The following is a 14,036-nucleotide window of genomic DNA, read 5'->3' on the forward strand; positions in this document are numbered from 1 at the left end:
TATGTGATTGACTCTAAAGGAAGTTGGGTTGATTATTTACTGCTTATTGAATTCGCGTTTGGTAATATCTTTCATTCCAGCATTCAAATGGCCCCTTTTAAGGCTGTTTATAGTAGAAGGTGTTGATCTCTAATTGCATGGTTTGAGGTGGGTAAGACGATATTATTCGGGCCTAATGTAGTACATCAATCGATGAAAAAAGTGAAGATGATTTGAGAAAGACTTAAAACTTCTCAGAGTTGCCAAAAGTCTTATGCAGATATGAGGCGAAGAGAGCTTGAGTTAGAGGTTGATGATTGGAGGTTCTTTAAGGTTTCTCCTATAAAAGGATTATGAGATTTGGGAAAAGGGGAAACTTAGTCCCTATTACATTAGTCCATATTAGATTGTAAGGAGGGTTGGGAATATTGCTTATGAACTAGAATTACTGGCAAACTTTGCCTCAATTCAGCCTGTTTTTTTATGTGTCTATGCTCAAAAAATATGTGGGTGATCCTTCCTTAGTGGTTCCCGTTGTGGATAGTGGAATTAAAGATTCATTGTCAAATTAGGAAATCCCGATTAAAATCTTGGATAGGCAAATTCAGAAATCGAGAACTAAGGAAATAGCGTCTGTGAAGGTACTTTGGAGGAACCAAAAGGTAGAAGAGGCTGGATGAGAATCGCAAGAAGATATGAAAGCTAAATACCTAATCTTATTTCCAATGTTGGACGAAGGTGCTTGAGTTGCGAATTTTACTTCTTCTCTTGACTTATTATGAATTTGTTCTTGAATCCCTCTATGTTCTTTCTATTATCATGTTCAAGGTTATTCTAGTCTCTTATTCGAGGATAAATGATCTTATGGGGGAATAATGTGAGACCCCAAAAATTGTGATGATTTTAGTTTTGGACTCTCCCTCATGTTTAACAATGACTTTTGACTTAAAATATGATAAGGAATAGCAAAGGGACCATCAGGGAGAGTTCCAGAATTTTCAAAAACCGTTTCGAGTCATTTGGGGCCCCTTAATAGTGAGGGTCTATGATTGTGTTGTTCCACGCTCTGGGCACGCTGCTATAAGAGCGTGGCACGCCCTTTGGCCGCTGGGATAGCATTGTGGCACGCCCAAGGGTATAAAATACAATTTCTTATTTTTTTTTTTTAGTTTGGGGCAAGGGCTTTTTGGTTCTTTACCTTTTTAAATGACTTTAAACATTTTTAACCCTTATTCCTCATCAGTTAACAAGAATTAACACCGTACTTTCTCCTGTCCATTTTTAATAGAAAGCTATTAAGGTTCTTCCCAAAAATTCAACTCTCAGGACTCCAAATTCAAGTTCTTCCCAAAATTCTTTCGTTATTAAGGCATATGGACACTCCCTATTTTAATTATTATATTATTGCATTAAATTACTTGATATTTATGTGTTTTAAAATGTTTTATTTAAATTAGAATTAAGGGGTTTTGGTTGTTATCCACTTGCAGTGATTTTTCCTTATTTTAAATGGATTCTCCATGGTTTAAATGGTGGTATGTAAACTAAATTTGTGTTATATGATAAGGGAGGAATTTAGTAACCGAGTTTCATAATATTTATGAGTTTTTGCATGATGATAATGAAATGAACATCAACCCACATCATAATTTGGTTTCTAAATAAGGATTTCAGAATATCTATATTGTTCATTGAAAAATTGCATAACATTAACTATTAAAGAGGTAAAAAGATTTTGGAAACGCCAATGGGGGCTATGGTTATAGATTTTCAAATGGAATTTGGAGTCTAATAGGTTAAATTGATGTGATATGGCATAATTGAAATGACTAACAAGTCTCTTGATATGACAATATCAATTTGAAACTGCCTCAATAAAAGGCTCCATAGTTAATAGTATGTGAAAAATTATTTTAAATGGGCTTAGAGGAAATTGTGTAGTTTCGCCGAGAAGGCATAGTTTCGGGGGGGCTAACATTGAAAACCACGTTTGCCAATGTTGGAGGTCTATGACTACGATGTTTTCTTTACACGGTACATTTTTTGGAGGTTATTATCTCAATGAATTTAGCCTAATTCCTTTTTCCATGCAGCTAACGTGGATTGGGGCCCTTCCTGTAGGGAGAGCCGAACCCATATAACCTGTGGGTACCTGAAGGTTGATATAAGCTATATAGTTTAGGCCTAAATGTTTTAAACGATCATTTTTCATGTTCCTTGCCCCCTTCCCCAGCATTCTATTACATTTATGATTATTGCATATATAATTTATGACTGATTTTTACATGTATGAATGGTTTTTGGAAAATACATATATTTTATTCTTTTGTTGGATTGCATGTCAGTACTCGCCGTACTGATCATTTCGGACGCTACATTATTTCATAATTTAGGTTCAGAGGGCTTTTCTTGTAACCCTGTGCAGCGTTAGGTGGTTCGATATTCCTATTGGACAACTGCTGAAGTGGTGAGCCCTCCATCATTCGGAAGGTCTGATTTTCTTTAGTCTTATTATTATTTCAATACTTTTGATTTTTCTCCTGGCATAGTCGGGGGGTGGGGGGTTATGTCCCAACTTGGTTGGTATTCCTTGATTAGAGGTTTTGTGGACAGTGTTGGATTATTACTTTGTGGATTTATTCTTTGATTTTCAAACTTAATCCTCTGGGTTTACTAGATTTCTTCATTCTATTGATTAGCTTCCGTATTTAATTATTAGTGTTATTATTATCCTACTTATGAGATAAGGACAAGGGGTTATCTTAGGCCTTGGTTGGTTTGGGATGTCTGTCACGACCAGGACACGATTCAGATCGTGACATTTTATTTAGTAGTTTATTAATTTGAGGTGATCCCTTCAACACTCAATTAAACCTTAATTTACGCATAAATAATAAATCCATAAACAAGAAAACAACTTTTTTTTTCATTTTTATATATATGAAATGTTTGACCATTAAGTAACATTTTCTTTCAAATATCAATCACTTCTCTTCAATTCACTTTGAGCAATCAGCATCACGACTAATCTCGAAAGGAACATTTGCACCACATTGGGCGGGGATACGAGCAGCACGATCAAATTGTTTATCCGTTGCAGATGTGGCAAGATTCTTCACGCACGAGCATGCCGCCTGGCGATCTGCGGTAGTGGTGGCATTAGCAACAAGAGATTTAACTCCAGTACAACATTTTGTAGGAACACTTCCACCAATTAACACATATCTAAGACACGGTTTCAAATCCTTATATATCATGTTGCATGTTATGACCGCCCTAGCCGATGGTGGTGATAACACCAAAAAAATGAAGAGCAAAGAAGTAATTAATTTTTTGCTTAGCATATTAAGGTCACTAGCCATTGTAGGAGAAAAGCGATTTCTTGTATGAATTGAATAAGCTTCGGCAAAGGAATGCATTTATATAGGGTAAAACTCATTTACGCCCTTTAATTTTGGCTTAAATATCAGATTATCCTTTTAATTTTAAATAGTAGACATTCCTCATCTTATAAGCTGAACTTTGATTTCTCATTTAATTTTTTATATTCAAGAGACAGTCAATTACTCTCAAGTGTTATTTTGAAAAGAAAAATTAAATTCTTGTTTTAGTCTTTTATTCTATGCAATTCTAAGATAATACCGTATTTAAGAGTATATTATCTTACTTGGCAGTTTTAATTTCATTTAGAATTTACATCTGATTGTCTTGATTTATATTGTATTTGCTTTGACTTGTTCAGATTTTTATGGTTAAAATAATATACAGAGTGTTGCCTAAATATAGCTATTTACTTCGAAAGAATTTTACTAGTGAGTTTAAATTTGCATATATCTAGAGGTAGACATTGTTTGTTGTTGTTTTTGTTGTATAGGTAGACATTGTAATTGGTCATTAAATATTTGTTTTATCTAGATGTTTCATTTTATTTGATTTTTTTTTGGTTCTAAATTAGTAGCACCACAATTAACAATATTGTCTAAATTAGGACATTTAACTACATTAATTATAAGAGTATTGCCTAATTTATGATTTAGATTTTCTACTTCATTTGATTTTATGATTCATCAAGTATACATTGCAAATTGGAGCCTTGCCTAAGTTGAACTCTCCCCTAATTAATAGTTTTATTGCTCTTTCTCTTTCAATTTACTTATTCAATTTGTATTTTATACTCGCTCTCACAGAGCATTATTTAAAGAGTTATTTTGCTATATTAGTGTTATTAACTATACATTGAAAATCCATATATAACTCTTAAATAATTATTCAAGAAAATGATCTCCCATCATACTTATGATTTAAGTATAAGAAAAATAATTTTTTCAGATCACCTATATTTTTTTTTTTCCAGATTTTTATGAGTAAAATTGAAAATTCCTTATAAAAAAATCTACAATTAAAAATAAATTAGAGTAGAAAGTAGTTGTGTTAACGTGACTTAGCTTTATAAATATACACTTTGGTGATCGATAAAATGTCAATAATTATCAAAAAAATGCTAAAAGTAAATTTACATAATAATAAAAATAATAAAAGACCAAGTATATTCTCACAAAGTGAGACAAAAATAAATAAATTTATAAATAACTATAAAATAAATTGACCGAATATATTTGGGCACAAAGGAATACAAAAAGAACATACATAGAAAGTCAAACCTGAGAAGAAAGACAACTATTTCCCAGTAAAAGGAAATTATTCTTGTAAGCCACTCATTCCATTTCATAATAAATGAATTTTGAATTTTGGCATTAAGGAAAAAATATTAAAGACATAAATTTAATACAACTTTTTATTTTTACCCCCCAAAAAAATAAAAAGTTGACCTTGTAATACCTTTTTAAAAGTTAATTGGTTGTCAAATCATAAGGACAAATTTGAAAAAAGAATTTAATGATTCACTTATTTTAAAACACCAATAAATACCCCAATAATTCATTTAGTTTTAAACGGAGGGAGTATAAGTTATAGAAATACTTAATTAAATGAGAGTGAGTGTTTTTTTTTTTTTTTGGCCAAGAAATGAGAGTAAGTTATTCTAACTGTAATAGGGCAAAAGTTTATTTCTTCACTCTCAGATAAACTAGATTGTTTTTAAATATTTATCTTGAATCAGTGTCACATTCAGGTATCTTTCTATGACCAATGTTCTGTTGATAATTTGAAATTAACTAACTTTTAGGAACAATTGATATTTTTTTTAATTTAGACATATAACTAATAGTGTAAGTATATTTTTTTACGCGATCAATGCAAGTTAACCAATTATAATATATTAATTACAATTTTATTGAATCTCAAATTAAAGTCCATCATAACGTTTTACTAAAAATTATATAACAATTTCATTGTGTAAATATTTTTAATTGTCCTTAGATAGAACTTAAAAAATTTCATCCAATCAAGTGATCGATTAGAGGCTAATCTCTTTTGTTTGGCCGGTAGCTAAAGCAAATTAGTCATTGCTTTCTCTCGAATTAAAACAGAAAGATGGTAGCTAGGCTAAAGAATAGTTGAAGAATTAAACTTGGCTACTCAAAATACAAATTGTTGTTGTACCAATTTAAATGGGTTGGGTCCAAAAAAACTTATAATAGAGAAAGCCAACCTAGATAAGTAGCAGTTAACAGACATGCTAGCCATGTTCTTGCCTAATGTCAAAGTTGGTCCATTTCTCACTAGTCATAAATTATTTCACTTTTTTACAAATAATTATTTCACTTCAATGAAAAAAGGTGAAAATAGTAGTGTTTAGCCATAAGAATTATTTCACTTTAATGAAAATTATTTTTAAAAAAGTGAAACTTTTTTCACTATTATTACTCTCACAAAATTTCAAAAACAACTTTAATTTATATTCATGATAAAATATAATACCAACTCCAACTTTAACTTCAACTCCAATTCCAATTCTGAAAATTTATTATTGTCATGGCCAAACAAATGAAAATGATCAAGAATACAACTCTATATAGGGAAATTTCCTTAACTTATTGTCTTGAATGTTGATGCAACACTATGGGGTTGTTTGGCACAAAGAGAAGTTATCCATGGATTAACAATACATGGATTAGTAATACAGGGATTAGTAATGCAGGGATTAGTAATACAGGGATTATTTTTTATCAAGTGTTTGGTTTATTGTATTAAAAACTAGATATATCATGTATTTTAAAACTCAACAAAATCTTTTTTACAGTTATACCCTTAAATTTTTATGAGATTTTCTACTTTATTTCACTAGTCAAGTTTCTCACCCTTTGTGCAATCTTAAAAAAGTTAAAATATAAATAATAATTCTCACTCCGCTTGGTTGATTATTTATTTCTTTTAAAAAAATTGAGTTTATTTAATCAAGAAAAATTTAAAACAAACAAATAATTGTCATATTATAGATAAATAATTTTTAAAAAATGTAAAGCACACTATGTAAGAACATCACGGATTGTTGATAATATAATTTTAGATTTTCAAATTATATATTTATTTGACAATAATTTTTTCTATTTAAATTAATCCGTCTGTAAATTGAACGATTACAAAATAGCATAAATGTAGTTCACATTCGAAACTATCAACCAACATAAGGGAGTAAATGATATTTAAACACTTGATCCAAATACGCAAAGTAAAAAAAAGTTGGCAAATTAAAATGTAACATAACAACCAAATTTATAGTGATTAAATTTAAAATGAAACTTAAAGAAAAATTTAATAAAAAAAATTGAGGGGTAGTTGAGTCATTTAATTCTCTTATCCATGTATTATTAAGCCATAGATGAGTAATCCCATGGTTTCTTAGGGATAAGCTAATACACTCTATGTTGTATTAGCTATCCATGTATTAGGTGGGATTAAATTTAAATTGGGCAACCAAACATTGTACATAAGTGGATTAACAGGTGATATATCTCTTTCTTTATAGAGAATAGAAGGAATTCATTTGATATGGGGATCACGAATGGCTATTTTTCTATATCTTCGGACTGAAGGGTTCATCTACTTTAAGGTTGCAAGAAAAATTATATATGATAAATGCTATGCATGGTAAATACAATTAAAGAAGATTCTAGGTTAATAACATGTAATCGACCTCCTAATATATAAAAAATAATTAAGGCTATATATGGTAGGTATATATTGTAATTGATGGTGACTAACTCACCCACCCTCCTATTCCCCCTGACTGATGGTTGCAAATTAGAAGTTTGCCAATAAAAAATTCATGTCGTTTCTTCATTTGAAACTTGGTTAAAAAATCCGTCAGTTGATCTCTAAAGGAAAAATGAGGAAGAGAAGTAAGACCATTGTCAATTTTTTCTGAACAAACTGATAGTCAATTTCGATATGCTTGGTTAGTTCATGATAAATAAAATTAGCGAAAATCTTTATAGCTCTTCCATTGTCACAATACATGGGCGTTAGAGAAGAAGAGTGATATCCAAAATCAAAAAACAAATGATGCAGTCAAACCACTTCACTGCATGTAGTCCAAATAGAACGATATCCTTCTTTGATGGATTACTCGAACATAGTTGCTTGCTTCTTCGACTTCCAAGAGCAAAAATTTTCCAAGAAACACAAAACACCAATTGGTCGAACGATGAGAGTCAAGGCAGCCACCATAATCAACACCTGAGAAGGAACACAAGAGTGTAGGTGAGTCATAACTGTAATGCAGGCCTATTGTTGTAGATAATCGAAGATAACAAAGAAGGCGATGAAAGTCATAAGATGGAGTTGTCGAGGATTAGACATAAACTAGATAAGAATATGATCTACATGAGAAATGTTAGGTCTAGAAATAGTTAAGTGTAACAAGCTCACAACAAGGTGTTGATAAAAGGGTTAGGTCTGAGAGAGGTTCCTCATTAGTGTTAGAATAATGAGTCATTTACTCCATGGGTATATTGTAATACTCCGTATTTTAAAGTCACTGTGCAACATACAATTTATGAACCTCAGTTGTACCCTATAATACAAGTTGTATGTTGGAATAGAACCTAAGATAGTGTAGCATGGTGGATATTCTGTTGCAGGTACGTCTTGACCACCTATAAGTCATCAAGAGGGGTACGAGTTGTATGAACATAGTCATAAAGAACATTATTTTAGACCCTTTGAGGTTTTTTTTAGGATACGAGTGAAGGGAAATGAGTCATATGTGGAAGATATGAGTTATATATGATAAGTCATAACAAAATAAGTATGGGGTGAAATGAGTTCTGTCATGATATGAGAGGGTGGATACTAGTCGTATTCAAGGGTACGAGTCGTAAGATTCACTCGTATGGTGACCAGTGTATACCATTTTGATTCTTCCCAGCTTACGAGTCAAGCAGTCCAGTCATACCTTAACATACGAGTCATAGGGTTGACTCATACTTACTGGGAACACGTTTTTCTGCATATTTTTCTAGGGTAATTTATGCCTTTCACACTTCCTTAAAAGCGAAACCATGTCGTTTTAGCTTAACAAGGGGTGGTATAAAATTCCCCAAAGCCCAATTCACATAATAATCTCCAATTTCATCTTAAACAAATAAAAAAGAATGGTTTTCCTTCTTCCCCAAGCAGTTAGGGTTTTCTCAAGGACAAAAACAACTTTAAAATTTTTTCCCAAAGCTTCTATTTCAGGTATATGAGGGTATTCATCAATGGGTTCCTTCCACCTATTAGGCCCAAAAAAGCCCAATTTTTATTTAAAAGTATGAAAATTATCCTATTTTTGGAAATCTTCCATGAAACTCATGATATTAATCCATGAAATTCTTATTAACTGAAATACAAACCATGCCTACATATGTTTATATGTGAACTAAGCTATTTCATGTTTTGAATTCCAATTTTCATGACATATTCCATTGATTTCATGTTAAATCCTCTAGTTATGAATCAACCCATGTAAATATATTGTTTTCTCATGTTTACACATTTTCATAGTCAAGCGCATGCTTCTCACTTATTTATTGAAATATTTTATGTTTTGGGTCTTTGAACCATGATCCTATACCACTATTTTAAAGCATTATTATCATATTTTGTAGTCACTCAGTGCTGGCGAGTTGTGAACACCTGATACATATATGTTTACTTATGCTTCAGATCTTCCAAGTAATAACTCAATTAGATCATGAATCTTATTATTTTACCAGTTTTTATGGTCATGTTAAGCAACATCAGTGGTTATGTTCAATTGAACTTAAGTTAGTACCAGTGTCAGTTCAGTTGGGAGTACATTTAGCATCGAGTGAACCCAGTGATGGGGGATCACCTTCTAGTAAAAGATATAACCCTTAGTAGCAATCCCTGAGTTTCAATACTATGTAGCCACCATAGGTTTGAGATATCTTCTTGCCAATTAAGGGTTGATATATATCTCATAAGATCTCCTGCTAGTAAAGGGTGACTCCTTAGTCCTTCGAGACACCATTTTAATGGGTCCAAACAGCCATGTGTTAGAACTCATGGCAAGGTATTGAAACCCTTCCAAATGGGGTTATAGGTTAGACCCCAATTGGCTCAGATTGGGGTATGTCGATTACATTATACCTCCCACAGTTTCATTCAGTATTCAATGTATCTCAAACCAGGTTTTCTTGACCAAGTGTATAGATTTTTAGTTGTTTAGCTATAAAAAATTCTGTCTTTTAGATTACATATCATGTTAGAACCATGGTTATGCTTGGTCTTGCATTCTCAGACTTTATATGTTCATGCATTCATGTGCAGTTAGCTTATGTATTTCAGTTAGTCCTTATCTCACGCACCAGTACATTCAAAGTACTGGTTGAATACTTTTTTTTGTGCTATGTTGTCTTTAATATAGGTTCGGATGCTTAGTTTCCCAACTGTTCTTAGATAGTCTAGTGTTACCCATCAGCAGTATTGGTGAGTCCTTATCCATCAAGGACATGATATACTTTTACCATTATTTTAGTATTTTCTATTGTTCAGTAAGTTTGACTTAGTTGGGGATTTGTTTCATCAACTTCTCATGATGTTTAGAGGATTTTAAAAAGTTAGACAACCATTTAGTTGTCAGTATTATTAGTTGTTTTAGATAGACAGTTTAGTTTCCAGTACTTATCAAATATTTCAGACATGCCATATTACATATTGCAGTATTCTGATTGTCAGTACCTTATTGGTTTACTTTTCGTACTTGTGATGTCATTATCATTTTACTCAGTGCTCATAGCAAGTACCAGCTCATGGGTTAGATTGTGGTCACTTATGTCCGTAAGCACCGTTGTAGCGACTAGGGATTAGCCTTGGGGAGTGACAAAACTTATTGTAATACTTAGTGTTTTGAAGTCACTGTGCAACATACAATTCAAGACCCTTAGTTATACCCTACCATATGAGTTGTATGTTGGACTTGAGCCTAAGACACTATAGCATGGGGAACATTCTATTGCAGGTATGATTTGACCACCTATGAGTTGTCAAGAGGGGTACGAGTCATATAAACCCAGTCATAAGGACATCAGTGTAGACCCCTTGAGATTCTGTTTAGGATATGAGTTAAGGGCAACGAGTCGTATATAGAAGATAAGAGTCGTATATGATAAGTTGTAACTAAGTTAATATAGGGTGAGAGGAGTTCTGTTCAAGATATAAAAGGATGGATACTAGTACTATTCTTGTGTACGAGTCCTAAGATCCACTCGTATGGTGACATACCATTTTAATTCTGCCCAGCTTAAGAGTCATGAGTCTATTCATACCCTAACATACAAGTCATATGGTCTACTTGTACCGAATGGGAACATGTTTTTTGCACGTTTTTCCAAGGGCTTTTATGTTTTTCCCCACTCTATTAAAAGCCAAACCCATGTTATTTTAGCTTCACAAGGGGTGGTACAAAAGTCCCCAAATCCCCAATTCACATAATAATCTCCACTTTCATCATAAAAAAGTAAAAAAGAATGATTTTCCTTCTTCCCCAAGCAGTTGGGTTTTCTCAAGGACAAGAACAACTTCAAAGCTTTTTTCCAAAGTTTCTATTTCAGGTATGTGGGGTATTCATAAATAGGTTTCTTTCACCCGTTGAGCCCAAAAAACCCTATTTTTACTTAAAAGTATGAATCTTATCCTATTTTGGGAAATCTTCCATAAAACTCATGAATTTAATCCATGAACTTCTTATAAACTCAAATAGAAACCATGTCTACATGTGTTTCCATGTGAATTAAGCTATTTCATGTTTCGAATTCCAATTTCCATGTCATATTCCATTGATTTCATATTAAATCCTCAAGTTATGAATCAACCCATGTAAATATGTCATTTTCTTATGTTTAACATATTTCCATAGTCAAGAGTATGCTTCTTTCTTATTTGTTGAAATATTTTATGTTTTGGGTCTTTGAACCATGATCCCATACCATTATTTTAAAGCATTGTTATTGTATTTTGTAGTCATTCAGTGATGCCGAGTTATGAACACCCGATACCTATGTGTTTACTTATTCTTCAGATCTTCTAAGTAATAATTCAGTTAGACCATGAATCTTATTATTTATCCAGCTTTTATGATTATGTTTAACAATATAAATGGATATGTTCAGTCAAACATAAGTCTGTTCCAGTGTCAGTTCAATTGGAAGTAGAATTTAGCACCGAGTAAACTCAGGGATGGAGGCTCATCTGTCAGTAGAGGGTGTAACCCTTAGTAGCAATCCCTGAGTTCCAAAACTACGTAGCCAGCATAGGTTTAAGATGTCTTCCTTCCGGTTGAGGGTTGACAGATATCTGATAAGAGCACATGCCAGTAGAGAGTGACTCCTTACTCCTTTGGGACACCAGTTTAGTGGATCCATAAAGTCATATGTTCATACCCGTGGCAACGTACTGAAACCCTTTCAACTGGGGCTATAGGTTAGACCTCGATCAACTTATAATAGGGTATGTAGGTTACATGATACCTCTAACAATTTAAGTCAATATAAAATGTATCTCAGACCAGATTTTCTTGACCAAGCATATGGATTTTTAGTTGTTCAATTATATAAATTTCAATTTTTCAGATAACAAATCTTGTCAGAACCCTGTTTATGCTTGGTCTTGCATTCTCAGAATTTATATGTCTATGCATTCATGTTCAGTTATCTTATGTATTTCAGCTAGTCCTTATCTCATATACCAGTATATTCAAAGTACTGATCGCATACTTTTCTTTGCGCTATACTACCTTATAGCATAGGTCTAGATGCTCTATTGCTCGACCATTCTTAGACTTTTCAGTATTACCCAGCAGTAGTATTGGTGAGTCCTCATCCATTGAGGGCATGGTGTGCTTTTACGGTTATTTCAATATTTTATTGTTCAGTCAGTTTGAGTTAGTTGGGGGTTTATCCCATCAAATCCTCATGATGTTCAGAGGTTTTCAGATAGTTAGATATTAATTTAGTTGTCAGTATTATCAGTTGTTTTAGATAGATATTTTAGTTTACAGTACTTATTAGATACTTTAGACATGCCATGTTACATATTGCAATATTCTGATTGACAGTACATTATTGGTTTACTCTCTGCACTTATGATGTCCTTATCATTTTACTCAGTTTTTACGTCAGGTACTAGCTCATGGGTTAGCTTATGGTCACTTAGGGTCGTTAGCACCATTGTCATGACTAGGGGGTAGCCTCAAGGCATGAAAAAACTTATTGTAATACTCCATGTTTTGAAGTCACCGTGTAGTATACAACTCATGACCCTTAATCGTACCCTACGAGTCATATATTGGACTCGTACCTAAGACAGTATAGCATGATGGACATTTTGTTACAGGTACGACTTAACCCCCTATGAGTTATCAAGTAAGGTACGAGTCGTATTAACTCAGTTGTAAGAACATCAGTATAGACCCTGTGAGGTTTTATTTAGGATACGAGTGAAGGGCAATGAGTCGTATTTGGAAGATATGAGTTGTATATGATAAGTCTTAACCAAGTCAGTATGGGGTGAGAAAAGTTCTATTTAGGATACAAGAGGATAGATACTACTCGTATTCTAGGGTACGAGTCCTAAGCTCCACTCTTATGGTGACCAGTGTATGCCATTTCAATTCTGTCAAGCTTACAAGTCAAGAAGTCTAGTTGTACTCCATCATATGAGTCTTGGTGGACTCGTACCAAATGGGAATGCATTTTTCTGCATGTTTTTCCAAGGGCTTTTATGTTTTTCACTACTCCCTTAAAACCCAAACCCATGTCATTTTGGCTTCACAAGGGGTGGTATCAAATGCCCCAAAGACCTAATACACATAATAATCTCCAATTTTATCTGAAACAAATCATAAAGAATAGTTTTCCTTCGTTCCCAAGTAGTTAGGTTTTTCTCAAAGAAAAGAACAATTTCAAAGATTTTTGCCAAAGCTTCTATAATAGAAACCATGTCTACATGTGTTTCCATGTGAATTAAGATATTTCATATTTTGAATTCCTATTTTCATGTCATATTTCATTGATTTTTTGTTAAATCCTCTAGTTACGAAACAACCTATGCAAATATGTTGTCTTTTCATGTTTAACATATTCCCATAGCCAAGTGCATGCTTCACACTTATTTGTTGAAATGTTTTATGTTTTGGATATTTGAACCATGATACCATACCACTATGTAAAAGCATTGTTATCATATTTTGTAGTCATTCAGTGCTAGTGAGTTATGAACACCCGATACCTATGTGTTTACTTACGCTTTAGATCTTCTAAGTAATAATTTAGTTAGACCATGAATCTTATTATTTACCCAGTTGTTATGATCACGTTGAGCAATATCTGTGGTTATGTTCAATCAAACTTAAGTAAGTACCAGTGTTAGTTCAAGAGAGAGTAGGATTTAGCATCGAATAAACCTAGGGATGGGGACTTACCTGCTAGTAGATGGTGTGACCCTTAGTATTAATCCCCAAGTTCAAAAATAATATAGCCAGCGTAGGTTCGAGATGTCTTCCTGCCAGTTGAGGGTTGACACATATCTCATAAGAGCACCTCACAGTAGAGGGTGACTCCTTAGTCCTTCAGGACACTAGTTTAGTGGATCCA

At 33.0% G+C, this 14,036-nt stretch overlaps 1 protein-coding gene across 1 annotated transcript; it reads right to left on the minus strand.

The window, feature by feature from the left end:
• Positions 1 to 2,978: 2,978 nt before the first annotated feature.
• LOC107875095 (non-specific lipid-transfer protein 1) lies at positions 2,979 to 3,398 on the minus strand. The gene has a single exon (XM_016721727.2). It carries the CDS (start codon positions 3,396 to 3,398, stop codon positions 2,979 to 2,981), a length of 420 nt encoding a protein of 139 aa, XP_016577213.2.
• Positions 3,399 to 14,036: the final 10,638 nt, after the last annotated feature.

Source organism: Capsicum annuum, chromosome 6, assembly GCF_002878395.1.
Source record: "Capsicum annuum cultivar UCD-10X-F1 chromosome 6, UCD10Xv1.1, whole genome shotgun sequence".
NCBI lineage: Eukaryota > Viridiplantae > Streptophyta > Magnoliopsida > Solanales > Solanaceae > Capsicum > Capsicum annuum.